At 50.2% G+C, this 21409-nt stretch overlaps 1 protein-coding gene across 1 annotated transcript in view; it reads left to right on the forward strand.

Annotated features, from left to right (window-relative positions):
- The first annotated feature begins 4952 nt into the window (after positions 1–4952).
- HNF4A (hepatocyte nuclear factor 4 alpha) overlaps positions 4953–21409 on the forward strand; it is a 65641-nt gene continuing 49184 nt past the window's right edge. The window contains exon 1 of the mRNA XM_075118790.1: positions 4953–5016. Within this exon, the coding sequence (XP_074974891.1) occupies positions 4968–5016 (49 nt within the window). The 5' untranslated portion in view covers positions 4953–4967. The remainder of the gene's footprint in view (positions 5017–21409) is intronic.

Consider the following 21409-nt stretch of genomic DNA (forward strand, 5'->3'; position numbering starts at 1 on the left):
GAGATACAGCTGTTCTTCCATGAGGGGAGGGCTGGGGGGGCCAGGGGCAGAGTATCTCCAGCCACACACATGCGGGGAAGCCAGCCACAAACCTGCAGCTGGGGCATTTCCTTTTGCTAACCCCCACCAGCTCTATTGCCAAAGGTGGCTGCTGCAGCTCCCATGTGGAAATGCTTGCGTAATTTGCTCCACCTTGTGGGGGAAGGAGGGTATTGCAGTGAGGTCAAATCACCCCTGAGTCAAAAGTGAGATTCTTTCCTGAAGTCTCTCATTGGGCTACTACAGCTAGATGGGGGAGAGGATACGGGGCTGCTTTGCTGGGAAGAAAGCCCAGGAAGTCCACACAGAGTAGGCATAGTTTCTTGCCGGCTGGCATACCCCCCTCTGCCCTGCCCATGAATTTATCTGACCCAAAGGCCCAAATGCGTGAAATTGGCCAATTTGCCCATTTGGTTGGGTCAGGGAGGCATAGGCACCAACGCTGTGGGTTCTCCGGGGCTGGAGCACCCACGGGGAAAAAATTAGTGGGTGCTCTGCACCCACTGGCATCCAAGCTCCTTCTACCCCTGTCCCACCTCCTCCTCCTCCTCCTCCCCCTCCCCTGAGCACGCCATGTCCCCTGCTCCTCCGCCTACCTCCCAGCATTTCCCGCCTCGCCGCCACCAAACATCTGTTTGGCAGCGTTAGCATGCTCCGGGAGGGAGGAGGAGGAGCAGAAACGTGGCACACTCGGGGAAGAGGCGGGACTGGGGCGCGGATTTGGGGAAGGAATTGGAGTGGGGGTGGAAAGAGGTGGGGAAGGGGCGGAGCCTCATGGAAGGGGTGGAGTGGGGGGCGGGAGCAGAGGGGGGGGTCAAGCACCCACGGGAAAGAGGGGAAGTCGGCACCTAGGGAGGTATCCTTGGTCTTCAGGTGGGACTCAAGCACAGCAGCAGGGGGTGCTGGGAGGAGCTGCAAGCACTTTGGGGGACAGGATTGGAATTCAAAACGACCTTGACAAATCAGAGCATTGGTCTGAAATCAACAAGATGAAATTTAATAAAGACAAGTGCAAAGTGCTGCAATTAGGAAGGAAACATCAACTGCACAACTACAAACTGGGGGACAACTGGCCAGGTGGCAGCACTGCTGAGAAGGAGCTGGGGGTTACAGTGGATCACATACTGAATATGAGCCAACTCTGTGCTGCTGTAGCTGAAAAGGTGAATACCATTCTGGGGGTGTATTAATAGGCGTGCCGTATGTAAGACCTGGGAGGTAATTGTCCCTCTCTACTCGGCAGTGGTGAGATCTCAGCTGGAGTGCTGTGCCCAGTTCTGAGTGCCGCACTTTAGGAAAGGTACGGACAAATTGGAGAGAGTCCATAGGAGAGCAACGAAAGTGATAAAAAGGTTTAAAAAACCTGACCTTTGAGGAAAGGTTAAAAAAACTGGGTATGTTTAGTCTTGAGGGCGTACTTAGACTGTGTGGGGACTTGATAACAATCTTCAGATATGTTAAGGGCTGTTATAAAGAGGACAGTGATCAATTGTTCTCTGTGGCTGCTGAAGGTAGGACAAGAAGTAATCTGCAGCAAGGGAGGTTTAGGTTAGGTATTAGGAAAAACTTTCTAACTAGTCAGGTTATTTAAGCTCTGGAACAGGCTTCCAAAGGAGGTTGTTGAATCCCCATCCCTGGAGGTTTTTAAGAACAGGGTGGACAAACTCCTATCAGGGATGGTCTAGGTTTACTTGGTCCTGCCTCAGCACAGGAGGCTGGACTTGCTGATTTCTCAAGGTCCCTTCCAGCCCTGCATTTCTGTGATTCTATGGGTGGGGGTGAGGTTAGCTGGAATAGCTCCCTTAACCTGGGAGCAAGAATGGGCTCAAACATCTGAGATCTGGACACACGAAGGTGTGCTGTGCAGCATGGAGGACACGGCAGGGCAATGATAGGAGGGAATCCAGTGGCACATTGCATGAACTCCCTGGCTTATCCACCTGGCAATGTGAGGGCAAATCCTAGGTCATCGGTGACATGAGTGGTTTCAGAGGAACAGCCGTGTTAGTCTGTATTCGCAAAAAGAAAAGGAGTACTTGTGGCACCTTAGAGACTAACCAATTTATTTAGTCTCTAAGGTGCCACAAGTACTCCTTTTCTTTTTGGTGACATGAGTGTGGTGGGTCTCAGCCAGCTCAGATCAAGACCTCTCCTCTGCGAAGACACACCGCTGGTGGTGAGTGACTCTCCTCGAGTTGCTGCACAACTACTTCAGGCCTAAGGAAAAGTGTCTGGGCAGTGGCCACTGAAGGGCAGATAACGCTGATTCCCCCTGCTAAGCAGCAAACAAAGGGCAGTGCCTCTCTTATCTGCACTGACAATGGGAGGGTTCAGCCCAGCATTCAGTCTGGCTTATTCAGGAGGCTGTGGGGAAACCCTCTTATCTCAGCTCTCTGGTGAAAGACAGACAAGCCAGAAAGGAGCAGAGCGTCTGGTTTTCCCCTCTCTCCACTGGACTGGGGAAGCCCAGCAGGAGCATTTTGGGCCACCAGCCCCCACTCCCGTCCCCCTCCCCATGCTGCCATCCTGAAGAAAGGGAAGGGGGACAATAATGCAAAGCAAAGAAGGTAAAAGAACTCGGAGTCGTTGTATCGACCCCGTCCCCCTAAACTGCAGCCCCACATCCTCCATATCACACCCCTAACCCCATATTGTGGGGGCCTGCACATCACACAGCTCAGCCCCAAGCTGCTGGAGATGCTCTATCCCAGCCCAGCCCAGAGGGTCTGGGTAGAACCCTCTCTCCCAATAGATGGAGCCACTTCACATCACCCACCCCTGCCTGCACCGGCCTCCACATGACACACATCCCTGCCCCAAACAGGGCCCATCAGTATCAGACACTCCTGCCTCAAACTCAGAGGCCCCTCTATCCTGCCCCCACCTCAGACACACCATTCCCCAAACTGGCGGTGTCTGCCCGTCTCCCACACCTTGCCCTAGGCTGCTCGGCCCCTTCTGTCATTCCCCTCCCAGTGAGCTGGCACTGGATGTGACTATGCTCAGAAAGTGAACAGCCTGAGTTTCCCCTCTCTGGCCCCTCCTCGTCTTGTGGCCCCCTGCAGAACTCTCCAGGTCATCACCATCGGCCAGCTCAGAGGTGTGGCTACCATAGCCTAGGAGCAGGAAATGAATCCTATGGTGACTCTTGGTGCCTGGCTCCTGGCACGGGGCGGCTGTGGGGCTGTAGCACACTGGACTGAAGGGGACGCACAGATGAGCAGAAAGATGCTGGCGGTAGGTACAGATCAGAGATCATGCTGTTGTTTTCTGCGGGGCAAGCACTTGTTATTCTGGCCTGCCATTTGACCCTTGGAGACTTGGGTGGTTATGGACTCAACCCTTTACTTGCAAGCTGATTGCTTTCTTAACCCAAGCCTGACCTCCCTATCTCCCCATCATCTCACCACTGCCACCAGCATCTACTATGCAGCAGCACCAAGCCTGGGTGTATTTGTGCAGCGAACACAGCCCTGCCAGGGTGATGCATCCATGCAAGATAACTTGGGTGCAGAACACTCAACTGCACCTTCCGAGGTGCAAAGTGAGGCGCTCCTGTGTGGAATGTATCCCAACAAGTCTGCTAGGAACCCACAGATACTGCACACAAGCCAGGTGACACAAGGTGCCCAGCAACTGGACACAAGGTGCCCAGCAACTGGTTACAAGGTGTAGCCCAAGGTCCAGTGTGCTTCAGCAGCAGCAGTGAGAACTACAAACTGCTGCAAGCTGGGTGAACTTCCTGGTCCCTGCAGGAATATACCCACTGCCCGCCCAGCAGAAAGTCTGAGCCTTGAAGCTGGGAGCAGGAGGCAAGGAAAGGGAAGGTGGCTCATCTGGGGGGAAGGGACGGAGGTGAATACCCACGGGCGCCAACACAGAGCCCATGGAGGAACCCCCAAACTTTTACACAACCCCCAAAGTTGTGTAAAAGCCACAAGGAGGGCTTACCTTATCTTATACCATACCGGGGTGGTGATCAGTAGAGAGTGTCCCTCTGTCACACTGAGCGCACAGTCTCTCCTCTCTGGGGTTGAACTGGGATTTTTACCTTCAGTTTCCACCTCTAATTGGTGGTCACTGATTCTGTATTTGGGGAGAGTCTGACTTAGAGTTGTACATTTCCCTGCCCTGAGGTAACCGGCTAATGGGATAGTTCTGTGGTAGATGTGATTTGATTTGCACACACCTGCCTATAAACACAGCCATGTTTAAACACACCCTCATACACAGGACACACATAGGACACACGTCTTGCACCCCCTCCCATAAATGCACTTATGTGCATATGCACATTCACCCCGGCACAAATGCAAACACACATTTACACACACATTGCATATGCACCCCCTGCCCCCACACACACATGCCTAGGGATGTGTCCCTGGGCACACATGCGTGTGGCATGCACCAGTCTCACCCACGTACACAGACACAGAGCCTTTGTTTTCTCTCTTTGTTTGGCAATGGCAATAAAAAGGGCTGTATCTCAGAGGCTGGGTTGGTTCTCCCCGCCCTTCCTCTTTCAGCGCTCCCAGCCAGCAGGGCTCTGCCATCAGCCCACTTTTCCACCACTACCGGGGAGAGTAATGAGAGAACCCCCTGGCCCTGGACTCAGCCTGGCGTGAGTGGGAGCCCCAAAAGTGAGCAATAAAAGCCATGTTTGAGTTTCTAGCTTGGCAGCAGTTACTATAGCTACAACAGCAGCACCTTGCAGATTGGTTTCCATAAGAGCTTGGTTACTATTTAACATCTCCACCCACATTAGCCCTGATTAAGTGAATCAATAAGATAACAGGAGAGGCAGGTTTCCTCGCCCTCCCTCTCCACAACCCCTCCTGCCTTCACCTCGCTCCTTGTACATATATTTATTATTTTACGCATTCTGTTTTCTGGCCCGTGGTTCCTATAGAATTAGTCGACGAGACATGGTCAATGTAATCGCCCAGCTAAGCGCTAAGATGGAGGCTTTGTACGGTGAGTATGTGGGTTATCATCTTCCTTGCTGCGACTCTTGGCTCCAGGCAGTCATTGCTCATGGGAACAAATGTCAGGGAAGGTAGGAGGCTATGGGCTGGCAGTGTGTGTGGCAGTTACACTTCTGGGGCCCAATCCTTAGGGCCCTGCTCAGGCAAACTCCCACTGACTTAAAGAGGAGTTTTGCCTGAGTGAGGACCCCCAGGATTTGGGCCTTTATGGACAAGGATTTAGGGGGTAGGGGGAAGGTCTCCGAGCCTGGAAACTGGCATGGAGAAGAGAAGCAGGGTTCTTTCTGGAAGTCTCTTCCCTCTGCTTTGCGTGAGGCAGGAGGAATCTGTGCTATTGTAGTGCTCGGAGCAGCGCAGTCCAGCCGGAGGTGTCCCCTCCCTCACAAAACGTCAGCGTGCTCGGGACAGGGCCTGGGTTTCTGTCTGCGAGCCCCATTGATGTGACATGTTCATTGCACCAGTGGGAGAACAAATCAAAATGAAAGCCGGGCCCTGCTGTGCGTTGGGCAGCGCTTGGGTGGCGTGCGGCAGGTCAGTAACAATGCAGGCTTTCGTCACAACAAGGCCTGGTTTCCCCAATAACAGGCAGAGACGGCTGACCATTGAGAGGGGCTGGTTTGTTAGTATTGCCTAGTGAGAGGATTATAGGCTGCGGGCTTAGCCCACAAGGAGAAAATGGCATGAACGAGGCATACACCAGGAGGTGTGTTATTGGTTAGGAACACCTGGGTTCCATAGGAGGAGCCAAGAAGGCCCCATACTGTCCCTGCATGGCCAGGAGGGTGTGAGCCTACTTGTGCACACAAAACAGTTAGGAATGAGCAATTACACACTATCCCTAGCACCAGGAAACTGTTTTGCTTTGCCAGATGCTAAATGCCAGGAGCTTCACTGTAAATAGAGGATGATGGTCACTTTCCTCCTTTGGATGTTGGTATCATTATTATTATTACTACCCCTTTTTGACCCAAGCGGTGTAGCTAAAATTCAGAGTCCTGTGGATTGTTTCCATTAGGAGAAGAAATTGATGACAGAGTCAGGTATTTCTTTAGTGCAGACCTGTTTATTTACAAAGAATGTACAACATTCTGTTACCCTGAACACAGCAGGAGCCAAACAACAGAGGACAGTTTCTTTACTCACAGTTCCAAGCCTCAGGTCCAAGCCTGCACTCTGCCCAAAAGCTCTTCTCTCTCTTAGCTGTTTCTCAGGATCCCGCTCCCAGGGCTTCTGTGGCTGATTGGCTGTGGTTTTGGCTTTCAGCACCTTCTCTCAGCTTCCCTGGTTTTTCTTGCTGCTTCTCTCACACATAGAGACACTCATAGCACTACCAATCAATACCCTGTGTTTGCTAAATTTTCTTTTCTGAGGCAACCCCTTGGGCCACATGGTTCAGCTTTTACTCAAGCCTTGTTTTGGGTGGAGGATCCTATTAGCTCAGCTCTCTACAAAGGAGGTCAATTGCTTTTTACATTTATCCTGAATAAAAGACAGCTGTTACACCCACCAGCTTCCACGAGGTTTAACATTATTCATTCTGCAGCAGGGCCTAAGGGACCCAGTGTTTCTTTGTCAAAGCTGCCCAGGCCAAGGAAGGTGAAACAACCAGTTTGACTGCCAGTTGAGCCTGCCCATCCAGCCATCCTGCTTATTCCTTGTGGTTGCATGCGTACACAAGGAGCACGGCACTAATAGCTGGTCTCTGGCCTGGCACTGGCTGGACACTGTCTCTGTCACTCTCCGGTCTGTCCCTGTTCTGTGGAAAAACAGAAGCCTCCAGAGCTGTTCAGTCTGACATCTTGTGCCTGCCCTATAGTCGCTATTAGGAACAAAGAGCCAGTGCACGCTGGCATGGGGTTGTTTTAAGATGCCCATATGCCAACAAACACCTGGAAGCTATTTATCAGGGTGGGATTTTGTCACACTCTTTTGACCAGCCTGGAACTGGATGCAAAGATGATCACTTAAATATTCTTCAGATAGGTTTTCTCTAGACATGCACAGACCTCTCTCCAGGACCTTCTTATTGGACCCGGTCCTGAGTCGGTGCAAATCCGTGTCACTCCGTTTGCTTCATGGAGCTATGGCAGTTTACGCCAGCTGAGGATCTGGCCTATTGTTACACTGCTGCTAGGATAAGTTAAATACCCTCAGTGAGATTGGTGGAGCAGGAGAACTGAAGACAACTCATAAAGTACGTTTAGAGGGTCTGGTCTGCTTGTCCGACTGTGAGTATCCTGTCTGGGCCTTGGTCTGTGTGGCTGCAGTTTTCAATCGGTAAAAAGCCCAGCTGATTTCACAGAGCCGTAGAAGTCAGAGGACGGAAAGGATCTCTTGGGTAAAAGTGAGCTCTAAATTGGGTGATCAGTTTTGCATGAACAGTATTTTGTTGGTAAGCCATGCTTTTGTATGCCCAGTCCCGCTGCATAGGCAGATAGGATCGTGGGATGTTCAGTGACGCAGTCTGTTCTGTGAGCAGCTCAAACAAATGCTTGGCACCTCCGGAAACAATGTGCACAAAGGGGCTGATCCTGCAAGGATTCTATCGATCTCAAGAGGGGAAAAGGGCACTGAGCACCCTGCAGGATCAGGCCCGAGCTCATGATGATTCTTGCTGGGCATACAGAACACTCAGTGCCCTCCAAACACCTCCGGAGACATGGCCCCTTCTCCCGAGGAGCTTCCATCCTGGCTCAGACACATGCAGAAGAGCTGGCCCCATACAGGGATGGCACAAGCCAGGGCCTGGGCTGGAATCTCAGAGGGGTTATCATCGAAAGGCTTGACATGGCCGGTATGTTTGAGGAGGCAGGAGAGAGAGGTGCCCGGGGAGAAGCAGGGAGTTCCAGGCACAGGGGCAGCATGGGGGAAAGGTGCAAAGATGAGAGCAGCTGAAGGAAGCAAAAGGAATAGTTAGGAGTTGAGGGTGGAAGGCACAAAGGAAACAAGGTGATAACGGATCCTTGGTCTGTCTTGTCTCTTTAAACCCTTTGGGCAGGGGCAGGTCTGTTACTATGCGCCCACCTCTAGGTCCTACTGCAACAACAATAACAATTCGTAACGTATGGCCATCTCATTGCCCACCCTCACCCCCCCCAGCTAATGCATGATCATTCTCCTGGTGCATCTGCCAATGCAGCTTTATCCAGGCTAGTTTTCAATGATTCAGGCAATTTTCTCCCGCCACCTGCTCCTCATGAATGAATCCCCCCATCTGTTTTATCCAGCAGGGATCAAGCTGTGTGTTTCTAGCTGCAGAAAAGGAAGGATTAGAGTGATTCTCCCATTGGGCCCTGGCTAGGAAGCTTGGAGGTGCAAGACACCCCCTTTTTGGGTCTCCCTGCACTCAAAATGTTTATGACACACATTTGACTTGGGGCTCAGAGCTCTCTCCCACCCCATAATGAGCAGGTCTTTGCCTTCATCCCTGCTTGGCTGATAGTATTGCAAACGGCTGAATGAGCTGTTAAATCACTTATTGATAAAGTCACTGTGTCCCCTTGCATCTGGCTTTAACATGGGCAGCAGTTTGCCAGCCTCAACTTATAGAAGATTTACTGGAAACTTTTAATCAAGCTGAGTCAAATATTGCTGCAGCTAATTTTCTCCTAGAATCCAGCCCCGATCAAAAGCAAATGAGAGGCCGAGAAGAGCTGGCAGGTTGCATGCAGGACACATGTGGGAGGAGAACGCTGCCATATCAGCTAGACTTAGGAAGAATTGCTCCACATCCCACCTGCAGGGTTGGTCTCCCCATCTGTTTCATGGATAAACAAAGGAGATCTCACAACAGACACTCGCTGTTTGAAAGTCTGTCACGGGAAAGACCTGCCAAGTCTAGCTGAGTCCGAGGCTTTTGAAAAAACAACAAAAAAGGAGCCTCCGAGACCACAGCAAGAGGAGCCAATGAATGCTGGCAGAAGAAGGGGAGCCCTCGTACACCGTTAGGTTAAAAAGTTATCCAAATACAAGCAGAGGAAGGTTTGGCTGAGAGCAGGAACCCAGGGAGTGTCTGGCATGAAATGGAGTTTGGGACAAGTATTCTTTAGACGAAAGCTGGAATCTCAGTCCTGCATGGACACACTTCAAATGGAGCTTCAGGCTAGCCTTTATGATACATAGATAGATCGATAGCTAGATAGATAATGTTCAAGTGGTGCAAAGTGCACAGGAACTGGCCAGAAATAATCATAGAATATAATCATAGAATATAATCATAGAATATAAGGGTTGGAAGGGACCCCAGAAGGTCATCTAGTCCAACCCCCTGCTCAAAGCAGGACCAATTCCCAGTTAAATCATCCCAGCCAGGGCTTTGTCAAGCCTGACCTTAAAAACCTCTAAGGAAGGAGATTCTACCACCTCCCTAGGTAACGCATTCCAGTGTTTCACCACCCTCATAGTGAAAAAGTTTTTCCTAATATCCAATCTAAACCTCCCCCACTGTAACTTGAGACCATTACTCCTCGTTCTGTCATCTGATACCATTGAGAACAGTCTAGAGCCATCCTCTTTGGAACCCTGAATAGCCACTGAAGAATTGCCCCTGGGCAGGGGAACTCCTTCCCACTATAAAGCTGGTGAAGGTGGCATAGGTGCCTCCTGGAACAGCCACCTCTTCTTGTCCCCAGCACTGGGGGTTGGGTGAGGAAATGGGCGTGTTGGAGGGGGTGCAGCAGAATGGAGTGCGCTGCACTGAGTCTGTGCTGGTGCAACTTGGCCAGTGGCGTAAGTTGCGGCTGTTCCTTATCAGGGTGGCGCAGGATCTGGGAGCTCCAGCCAGCTTTCCGGCAGCCCACCCTCCGTGTTGTCCTAGGGGAGTTTGCATGCAGTGGAGATCTGGAGATCTTTTGGGTGACATTTTCAGGCTGTTGAAAGGTGCCTCACCCACAGCCTTGATCCCGTTTGTCCCCCAAACAGGGGCAGCACCGACAGCAGCCACGTGCACCAATATGCGCCGAATTGCTCCCCACGTCTTGAAGCAACGTCCTGCAGGATGAGAGGTGGGGTCAGCCTCCATGTCAGTCCCTGTGCTCCCTTTCTTTTGTCAATTGCAGTGGAATTGAGGAAAAATCCCACAGCAAAGTGTTCCGATAACATCAAAACATCTGGTTCAATCTTCTCGAAATGGAGCGTTTTGATTTTTCATTTCAAAACCACTTGTCAGACCAAAATTCAGTTTTTTATATAAACCTTTTTTTAAAATGTTTTAAAAGGCCAAAACTGGAACAAAATGTTTTCGTTTTACGTAAACTAAATGTTTCAATCAACCCCAAATTATTTTTCCCCCCAGAATTTCATTTCGTAGGAGAATTCGAAGGTTTCTTTGTTTGTTTCCTTTCCATTTTGCAATGGCAAAAAATTCGAAATCAGAAAATTTCCCAAAATTCAAAATTTCCCCAAAAAACAAAATGGAAAATCTAGTTTCTGCCCAGCTGTATTTAAAAGACCCCAGTGATGCCTTGGCACCTCTATTTGGGGGCTGTTTGGTGGGGGGCTGGCAAGGCATCCCCTGACTTTTCACAGAGTAGGGCACACTAGTTTTCCACATTCCAACTCTTCCATTTTATAGGCCATTCCTCAGAAATGGGTAATGCAGAGTTGGAAGGATTTGTCCAGCAGGGCTGATGAGAGAGGGGAGGGCAGAACAATTGTACCAGGGACCTGAGCTCAATGGGCCCCCCCAGAATATCTGTATTGTCTGTGTAAATAAAGAGACATGGCAGGGGATTGGGCCCCAGGGAACATGATGTACCAGGGCCCCATATTTCTCTCGATGGGCCTGTCTGCACCTTCCTAACTGTAACTCAGGGGAAAGGGGTATGTGTTGAAAATACCTCTCCAGCATGGTGTCATCCTGCTGGTGCTGCTGGAGGTTTGTGGTAACAAGGAGGAATTGGAGGCTGTTGAGCGGGTAAGCAATGGAGAGATAGACTAAGAAGAGCGCTGGCTACCCTGATAGACAACGTATAGGTCAGGGATAGGGCAGAAGGCCCATCATTCTCTGGACAATGAAAAGGAGCCGGGGTCCTTACCGGGGTCCTTACCGGTGCTCCATTGCTAGGAGACGAGGGAGGAGCCAGACTAGTCCAGCCAAGGCCATTTCTTTGCATTTTTCCTCACAGGGCAGTAACTATTATCACAGCATCTCTCTGTCCTGAGAGTCAGTGTGGGCTAGTGGTTAGAGCAGGGATCTGCAACAGAAGTCAGGAGGCCTGGAGTCTGTTACTGATATCGCCACTGCTGAACTTGGCCACATCCATCTGTAATCTGGGTGTAATGCTAAGTGAAAGGCTGGGAGACCCTTATGTGAGAGGTGCTAGAGACTGCTAAGTATTATTAGGTTTGATAGTTGTGTCAAGGGTTTTCTTTTTCTTGTATCACGGGGGAGAGAGGAAGAACAAAGTGCTAATGATGTTGGCAATTACCCCTTTTGCAGGTGCTGGCTCAATAACTGTGCACAAGATTAGGCAAACAATTGCACGTGAATTTGAACACCTACATTTTAAAAAATATGGCTACTCTGATTATGATTGATTGTTGAGTGCATGAGCGACATTATGGTAGTGCCCTGAGGTCATGATGAAGATGTGGACCATCAGGTGCTATACAAATATAGGGGTGGATATGCTTCCTGCCCCAGATTGCTTACGATCCATTTCTTTTTTCATTCCAAAGAGTCAGCTGTCAAACTGGGAATGAACACTCCAGGGTTTACATCTGTGACTGTCTGGGGCAGGATTTACCTGCCAGAAAACAGCTGAGTAAGGTGTCTTGCTATGTCAAGGAATAAGCAAAGCTACTTAAACACTAAACAAAGGGTAGTCCTTTACTTTAGCTGCCCTGGACATAGCTACTGTGCTGTCCCTTGGAGCTCAGAGGCTCTTTATTCATGAAAACATCCACACCGTATAAGGAAACGCCTGGGCGATGGAGCTGAGAACATGCAGCGCCTCTGTACAGGGACACAAGGAGAACTCATTAACTGCATTTGTAGGGTGCGTGGAGACCTTGAGATGAAAGGTGGGTTGTGTGCAGTTGACAATAGTGATACTGCCATGTTCTGAGCTAGTTCTACACAACTCCATGCCATTTTTATAAGGGGGTGAGAGAGCAAAGTATCCTGAGTCATAGACTGTGACATTTACCCCTGTGCTGAGGGCCAGCCTGAGGCCTGTGCAGCATTTAAAGTCCCATTTCAGGCCTACTTTGCGGTCTTCTTGTCTACACTTACCAGGGGTTCGACTTGCGGCGATCAATGCAGCAGTGGTCGATTTAGCAAGTCGAGTGAAGACCCACTAAATCAACCGCAAATCACTCTCCCGTCGACTCCGGTACTCCACCAGAAGGAGAAGAGTAAGGGGAGTTGACAGGAGAGCGTCTCCCATTGACATCACGTAGTGTTGACTCCGCAGTAAGTAGATCTAAGCTACGTTGACTTAAGTTATGCTACTAACGTAACTCAAATTGCGTCGCTTAGATCAACTTTCCCACGTAGTGTAGACAAAAGAGGATTTCACCCTGAATCAGAAGAAATATCTTTTACTCCAGCAGTGTCTGTTTTTAAGGGCAGGGCTGCACTACAGGGTTAAGTCGACCTAAGTTACACAACTCCAGCTATGTGAATAATGTTGCTGGAGTTGACGTAGCTTAGGTCGACTTATTGCGGTGTCTACACCATGCTAGGTCAATGGGAGAAACTCTCCCATCGACTTACCCTTGTGCTTCTCATTCCGGTGGAGTACTGGAGTTGACGGGAGAGTGATCTGCGGTCAATTTAGCAGGTCTTCACTAGACCCACTAGAGCAACCCTTGTTAGATTGATCGCCGCAGCATCAATCCACGGTAAGTGTAGACAAGCCCTAAGTCTCAGTGAGTTTCATTTGGAAGCAACAGCACTAAGTGGGTGGACAACGTGGCATGCTGATGGAAGTCCTAGTCAAATAGCTCTTTAAATATAAACTTAATAGCACTCAGCGTCTTCCCGAATGGTGGTCCCTCGGTGCACTTTACAATCTATACACAGAAATGCAGCCCACCTCCGGGACACAAGACAGCATAAGGCACAACAGCAGAGCAGAAATTTGTATTGCAAATATTTTTGCCTCCTAACAATAGCATTTCCCTATCCCCTTGGTGACTGTCTGGCTCCCGCTGATAGGCCTTGCTTGTACTGTAAGGCCCTGTCTACACTAGGGAATTTCTCTGCAAATGCTCCACCATTGGGGACACTGGCTTAGCACCATTCATGTTAGCAATGCTGGGACCTCTAGTGCAGCTGGATCCCCAGTTGCCAGTTTCATGTAACCCTGTTCAGAGCAGGCCTTATCAACATGGTGCTAAATGCTGGCAGTAGCCAGCAGCTCATCTATTCTGGGACTCTCATCATTGCTGGCACTGGTGGGTGGGTGGATGGAACCCATCTATCCTGTTTCCCTCTGCCTTTAAATGATGGGTCTCTAGTCTGCACTCGTATCCAGTACGCAGGAAAGTTCCTTCAGCCTCCATGTGTCCAGGCACTAATGGGGAACAGAATCACACTCTGTAAGCAAAAGTTACCCCTAAGTTATTAGGGAGTTTGGGTGGTTCGGGATATTGGGAATTGGGTACAAAGCTCTCCCCCATATGTCAGCAATATCAGTCCTGATCCAGCCAAGGCTGACAGTGATTGAAAGTCAGTTCAGTAGCATGTTTGAGATCAGCTGTCACCTGGAGCTCAAGTCCTGCCTCTAGTGGGCATGTGGCTGAAAAAAAACAACAATGCCAGTGACGGCACTTGTGGCCCTACTTGTCACACTAGCCGGCAGCTAGTCTGCTGCAAGGCCAAGGACTGAATGATCAGGGAGACAAAACTCTCCTCTGGTGGTCCCAGTGGGTCCTGGAAGGGGGCACATTCTCAGGGTGGCACAAAGGAAGCTCACATTGCTGCTGCTTAGCCCTGCTTATTTTGTGGCTAGACAGAGGACTTCAGGCTGCATTACTGGCAGCCCAGCTGTGGTCTCAGGTCTGTAAATAAAGCTCACCAGCTGGACCAGGATGTGCTGCTTCGTGCCCTGCCACATCCCTGCTGTCTTTGTGTTGGTGCTGTGAATACCCCGATAGGCACCTCTCAGTGTATGTCTCTGTCAACTGCTGCCACACTCAGAACTGGGCAAATACTAGGGAAAAAATAGTGAATATTTTTGTTCAGGCTCCTTTTGTGTTTGCTTTCCTCAGATATTCTAGCAAACAAGTTTCCTGGCAGGAATGTCTGTGGAAACAGTGAATGTTGCAGAATATTCATGGAAGGCAAATTTCAGGTTTATGATTGCACCAGAAACTTGATTCGAAACAATACCCTGTCACCTACACGTCCAACCAAACCAGCTGAAATTTTGAGTATCAACTCTTCTCAGGGAACTGCTTATGCACAAGCTTCAGCTCAAGAATTAGCCATAGAAAGTATTCAGCAAACCACTTCAGTAATAAAGAAATTTTAAAAACCTGTGATCTACTTTTAGATAATTTGCAAAGATTAAGAGAAGTGACTCCATGCAAAATGATTGACTTAGTGCTAGTTGAGAGGTTTCAGAGTAACAGCCGTGTTAGTGTGTATTTGCAAAAAGAAAAGGAGTACTTGTGGCACCTTAGAGACTAACCAATTTATTTGAGCATAAGCCTTCATGAGTTACAGCTCACTTCATCGGATGCATACTGTGGAAAGTATAGAAGATCTTTTATACACACAAAGCATGAAAAAATGGGTGTTTACCACTACAAAAGGTTTTCTCTCCCCCCACCCCCCATCATGTGCCAGCAATGCCCCTCTGCCATGTACATTGGTCAAACTGGACAGTCTCTACGTAAAAGAATAAATGGACACAAATCAGATGTCAAGAATTATAACATTCATAAACCAGTCGGAGAACACTTCAATCTCTCTGGTCACACGATTACAGACATGAAAGGTGCGATATTACAACAAAAAAACTTCAAAACCAGACTCCAGCGAGAGACTGTTGAATTGGAATTCATTTGCAAATTGGATACAATTAACTTAGGCTTGAATAGAGACTGGGAGTGGCTAAGTCATTATGCAAAGTAACCTATTTCCCCTTGTTTTTTCCTACCCCCCTCCCCCAGACGTTCTTGTTAAACCCTGGATTTGTGCTGGAAATGGCCCACCTTGATTATCATACACATTGTAAGGAGAGTGATCACTTTAGACAAGCTGGAGAGTGGAGTGGGGGGAGAGAAAACCTTTTGTAGTGGTAAACACCCATTTTTTCATGCTTTGTGTGTATAAAAGATCTTCTATACTTTCCACAGTATGCATCCGATGAAGTGAGCTGTAGCTCACGAAAGCTTATGCTCAAATAAATTTGTTAGTCTCTAAGGTGCCACAAATACTCCTTTTCTTTTAGTGCTAGTTGCTATGTAAAGGGCCATCTGCGGGGAATGGCCCCAGCAGCTCTGTATCTAAAATCATGAGCCTCTGATGGATTAGTAAACCTCTATGATTGGTGTAGCCATTCGAGGGGTACAAAGAGCCATGCTGTGCTAGGGTGGGTCAGGTTACATCTAGAAGTAGAAAACAATCCCAGAGAGACAGGGAGGAGAGAGGCTCCATTCTGACACACAACGCCCCCACAGCCACAGCAGCCAGACCTCCCAGAAGGACCCACTGTGCTCTTGGGGCAGTTATGAACAGCATCTCCTCCCAACATCACAAAGGGATGGGGATTAGAAATGTCCTTCTCCCCTCCCACCTGAGCATTGTGTAAGTGATGTTTTCCTGTGGCAGCTGTAAATAATGTTACATAGTACCTGCTTCAGGTTAATCCATAAATACATACACAAATGGCACAGGAAGGACTTACACTTTATAGCACTTGGTAATCCAGTGATTTTAACACAGTGTCAACAGCAGTGCAAAGGAGCAGGAGGTGACTCTCTTCTGGTGGGGGGGGGGAGGAGGAAAATAACCAAGAGGCCCGTGAGGCCCAAATGTTCAGAATCATGCACGTGCCGGGGCGCACCTGGCACGTCTGTAAAAATACCCTGACGTCTTGAGCAGCTACACTAAAGCCTCACCCCAAAGGCTAGCTACCCAGCCCATCAGTTTGGGTAGTGTCTACACTGAAGAGCTACAGCAGCGCAGCTGTGCCCCTGTAGCGGTTGAAGTGTAGATATACCCTAACTATCAGAGGGTGAGGTTTGCCAAAAGTTGTGGGGGCAAACAACTTAAATAGATTTCAGAGACAGCTGGACAAATCTACAAGTGCGATTCCATGACGAGGTTGCTTGGGATGGGAAAAGGAAAGGAAAGGGCAGGGCTCAGCAGCCCTGGGGCTCACTTCCAGTTTATGTCTTATGTTCCTAAAAGCTCATGCTTCAGCGTTTCAGCTGGCTACCTACAAGGGTCAGGAAGGGATTCCCCTCCCCACCCCCCAAGTGTATTCTGGGAAGGATTTTTTTAAAAAAATCTCCTTCCTCTGAAGCATCAAGGACAGAGGTCCTGGAACAATTTTGACAGTAGGGGGGTGCTGAAAGCCATTGAACCAAACTGTAAACCCTGTATACAATGGAAACCACTTTAAGCCAGGGGGTACGACCCTGTATATAATGGAAACTACTTTAAGCCAGGGGGTACGACCCTGTATATAATGGAAACCACTTTAAGCAAGGGGGTGCGACCCGGTATATAATGGAAACCACTTTAAGCCAGGGGGTGTGGCAGCACCCCCAGTTCCCCTAGTTCCAGCACCTCTGATCAGGGATGGCCACAGCTGGAGATGCACCATTGGCCAGGTGGGCCAGGACTCTGAGGTGGCACCAAGCATTTCCTGTCTGCAGTGCTTGGCTGGCTGGTTCGTGCTCACATGCTGAGGGTCTAACTGATCGCTGTATAAGGAAAGGAATTTTCCCCCAGGTCAGATGGGCAGTGACCTTAGGGGTTTTCACCTTCTTCTGCAGTGTGCGGGTGGAGGTCACTTGCCAGGATTATCTGGGTGGATCTTTTCATTTCCCTGCCGTTGTGGGGGCCTCGGACACTGGGGCACCGTTCAGCCCCACCTATTCTCTGCCTCTGGCACATAACAGTCGAATTTCCTGAGGGCTGTAATGCTTTGGTCTCATTTCCGTTGTTGGGGTAAGTGTGAGGGTGCTGGGAGTTGGTGCTGGCTTGTAATATTCGGAGACTAGACTAGACGAGACAGATCTGCTGGTCCCTTCTAGCTTTAACTCTCTGACACTGCATGCTTGCAGGTGACAGGTACCTTTCACCTGCCTTCTGCACAGAAAACCTCCTGTGGCTGAAAATGGGCGTGTCACAGATTTTATAGCCTCGAGGCAAGGGGGAGGTGTTGGGAGAGCCATACATTCAGCTTCCTGGGATGGCATTGACACTCTGCTCAGCAGAGCCAGTGTCAACAGAAGGCCTGGAGGAAGAAGGCAAAAACCAAACACACGGGCACTTCTCAGAACAAGAGCTGTAAAACCTGTGCAAACCTGAACAAGTGGCACGACACTGTTTTTATATGTTCAGAATCAATAGTTGGGCCCACTAAGAGTATTTGCCGACACATAAACTACATCCACCACCCGGGGTTTCCCAAGGTTTATGACTCAAGGCCTGGAGTCTTCAGTGGAGTTTGTAGGGCTCAGGTACCTACCTCTACATCTTGCTTTACTGTGGCTCTCAAATCACCAGCCTGCAGCCTCTCCACCATATGCTCTTTAAATCTTTTTTAAAGGGTGTTTGTTCCACTGCAACCTGAGTACACTGATAAGCAGCCTGTGCTACCCCCCACTCCCATCCCCAGTCATGGGAGGTGTGGTCAGAGCATAGCATGTGAAATTGGGTGTGCCAATGCTTGTTACCAACAGCAAGCGTCATGGCCCTGCTTTCCGGCTCGCTGAGTGAGTTCTGCCCCCAAATCAGTAACATCCCTGGGGATGCATCCCAGCCACTCCTGAAATAAATGCCCCAGCCCAGAAAGTGGATTCCATTCAGGTTAACTTCACTTACCCACACTCAGCTAGTGGGGGCAAGGAGTGTTAATACTGGAGCTCTGGGTCGGCTGCTGGCAACAGTCACCACTCAGATAGGCTGTGGACACTGAAAAAGCAGCTGCCCAGAGTAAAATCACCCAGCTTGATGCTGGGCCCACAGAGCTGATGGGGAACAGGAGCAAACCCACCAGCGGGGCCCTGGATCTCGGGGTTCTGTGCAGCTGGGTGTGCTGTAAAGAAGAAGCCACCAGAGCAGTAGAAAGGCCACCCCAAGGGGATGATCCAAGTCTGTCCACAGCAGGCAAGAGATTGTGGAGGAGGCCTCAGCTGGAGCTTTCTGTGATGGTTGGGTAGAATCATAGAATATCAGGGGTGGAAGGACCTCAGGAGGTCATCTAGTCCAACCCCCTGCTCAAAGCAGGACCAATCCCCAATTTTTACCCCAGATCCCTAACTGGCCCCCTCAAGGATTGAACTCACAACCCTGGGTTTAGCAGGCCAATGCTGAAACCACTGAGCTATCCCTCCCCCCAGGAACAACAGCGAGCAGCCTGAAAAGATCAGTGGCATAGTGAGAGCAAGGAGGGGAGCGGTGGGTGCTGGAGACAGAGGCAGTGTCAGGGCAGGAGTGGAAGATGAAGCTGGGAGAGGAAGTGACAGCATGAACCCTGGGCACAGATACCCGAATCATGGGGCTCTAATTCATCTCCAGATGGTGCCTCAGGCTCCACTCTCATCGTTTCTGAGGTCACTGTAAGCTCTCGGTGGAGCCCCATAATTCCCAGCTGCCTGCTCTGCGCTGTCTGTGCACCTGGGAGCAGTTCCACTGGCTCGAGATCGGCCTGTGGGTGTGCAGCATTCAAGCCTGTCTGGAGAACTCTCTGTTGATCTAGGTGGCAAAGCACTACATTTCAGTGCAGAACACAAAGGGGAAGGCGCTTTCACAAAGTCAAGTGGAGTTCACATCTGGGCCCCTCCTCCATGCCATACAGGAATCCACCCCACCAGGACAAGGGAGTGTAACAGAGTAGGGCGTGGCATGATGAGTGCCTGAGCCGAGCAGGGCTCCTGCATATCCATGCCCCCTCAGAGTACACAGCACAGAGGATGGGCTCAGAGGCTCAGGTGGGGGTAGGGGGCTGCGGGAGAGAACAGTTCTGGGGACTGACCACAGGGCTGGGCTGAGATTTATCATGGCTCTTTGTTATTTATCCCAAAGTGCTGCTAGACATTGCAGAGCTGGACAAAGCCATGGACCCTGCCTCAAAGAGCTTCTGGTCCAACCAGAGAGACAAGATGAGGGAACACAAAGCAGAGGCAGGAGATAGGGGAGATGGTAGACAAACCCAAGGGTGCTCCAGGACAGCTCTATGCCAGCTGCTTCTCCTCTCCTTTGCGCAGGTCATGATCTGGGGTGAGCAGGGGAGTAAAGCAAGAGTGCATACTGCTCCAGGGATCCTGGGGGACAGACTGGCTCCAAGGGGACTGTTCCAGCTGCTTTAAAGTAGAGAATCTTTACTGCTGTTCTGACTGGCTCCAAGATCCACCTCTGTTTTCCCCCTCAACTATGCTGAGTATGAGGATGGAGCACATTCCATAGGCACACGAAGGAAATACTTTGTTCAGCCCCAACTCCCCAGGCACCTTAGCCCCTATACCATTCCCCTGATATTGCCTCTCTTTCTGGATCACAAAATCTGTATTTATCACAGAACCTAGGGAGCTCCTTGGGGCAGGGACTGGCCAGGCCTAGCCCCATGGGGCCCTCCATTAGGAGAGTGACCCCCATGTCTCTTACACATCAACCCCGCCAAAGACCATTGCATTCGCTCTGTGGGAATGAGCGGGGCACTCCTGTGAGGCATTTAAAGACTTGCAAAGGAAGGCCCAGCTTATATTGCTGCAGAAGGCCACAGCAATGGGCTGTCCTCCAGGAACAGTGATGCAAGAGCCATGGGAAGCCAGCACGTCTCTGCTCAGCTTTAGGCTGAGTCATGGGGGTGAGGTCGCTCCGGGTCCTCTTCTGGTCCTAATACAGGTGTCAGGAGCAGAGTAGGTCTGTCACTCCCCAGAGGTTGGTGCGACGAGCGTTTCCTTTGACTTCTGTCCCGAGGGGTACAGTTGGCCCCTCCTTGCCCTGTGTTTCTTGTACCTTCCAGATCTCAGAGCCCAACTCAAAATCGATCTGGTTTCACACTGATACTGTGGATTCTGTCTGATCAGGGCACAGAACTGTCAAACAGCCCCAGGTCTGTGAATCTCAGGGATCCTCTCAGGGAAGCTGCTCTTAGTTTGGCGTTTGTGATGAAATCCAGGGGAGCAGGCGAGATTCCTGTGGGGTGGAGGCCTAGTGGAGAAGAGAGAGGTTTGGAGCTCCTGAGCCTGCAGACTGAGTTTCAGTGGTTTCTAGTAACAGGGAAGCCTCTTTACCTGAGCTCTGAAATCCCCGTGCACAAGAACGTGACTTCTCAGATTCAGTGACTGACCACTAGGAGGAGATTAGCAGGTTCAGCAAGTGTAGAAGGGAGCATCCCTGGAGACCTCCTGAGAAGGAAGCATGGTCTAGGCTTGTCCCGGAGTGGGAGATTTCCAGCAGCCCCAGCCCCAGGATCATGCTGAATACAGGGACATTACAACAGCTTTTGGGTATGAGCATTAAATCCATTGCCCTGAAACACCTTCGCCCGCCCGCCAGGGGTCTGGGTGACTTCACTGAAGAGCTGCCCTGTTGCCTGCCTCTCTTGCATCATCTCTCCTTCCTCCAGGAGTGGGTCAGGATCCCCCCACCACACAAACAGCTTAGGCGGTGAAGTGTCAGATTGCAGCATTTTCTGCCCTGTACTGCTGCGCCAGGCCGCCAGCATGGAAAGGTCATAGCAGCACTGCCGCCAAACAGGAATAGAAAGATCAATAGAGGCCATAGCATCCCAGTTCCTGGGATAAGGCTGGCAATGGCTCTCTCAAGGTCTCGTTCTACTTTGCCAGCCAAAAAATCCCTTTATTTGCTACCAGGCCTGACCATGCCTGTCCCTCCTGCACGCCACACCACAAAGGGCACCCCGAGGCAGGAACAGCCTGAGATCACTCCAGCTGAAAGCTCTTGATTTGTTGCATGTTGAAGGACCTGGATTTCAGCTCTACCATCACCTCTGATAGATTCACTAGGGAAGGGACTGGCGGTTAAACCAATGCACGGAACTTGCTGACAAATGTCAACCTGATAAGAGTCCTAGCCCACAATAAATACACCCCGTCAGCCAGCAGCCTGGGTAAATAAAGGAGCCTTATTCTGCGCACCTGGCAGGTTCTGCTGGAACAAAGGGCTAATTCCAGAACAAAAGGCGACCCCCCTCAAGAGCTCCCTGACACCCCCCCTCCCCAAGATGTTT

This window comes from Caretta caretta, chromosome 13 (genome assembly GCF_965140235.1).
Source record: "Caretta caretta isolate rCarCar2 chromosome 13, rCarCar1.hap1, whole genome shotgun sequence".
NCBI classification, from domain to species: domain Eukaryota; kingdom Metazoa; phylum Chordata; order Testudines; family Cheloniidae; genus Caretta; species Caretta caretta.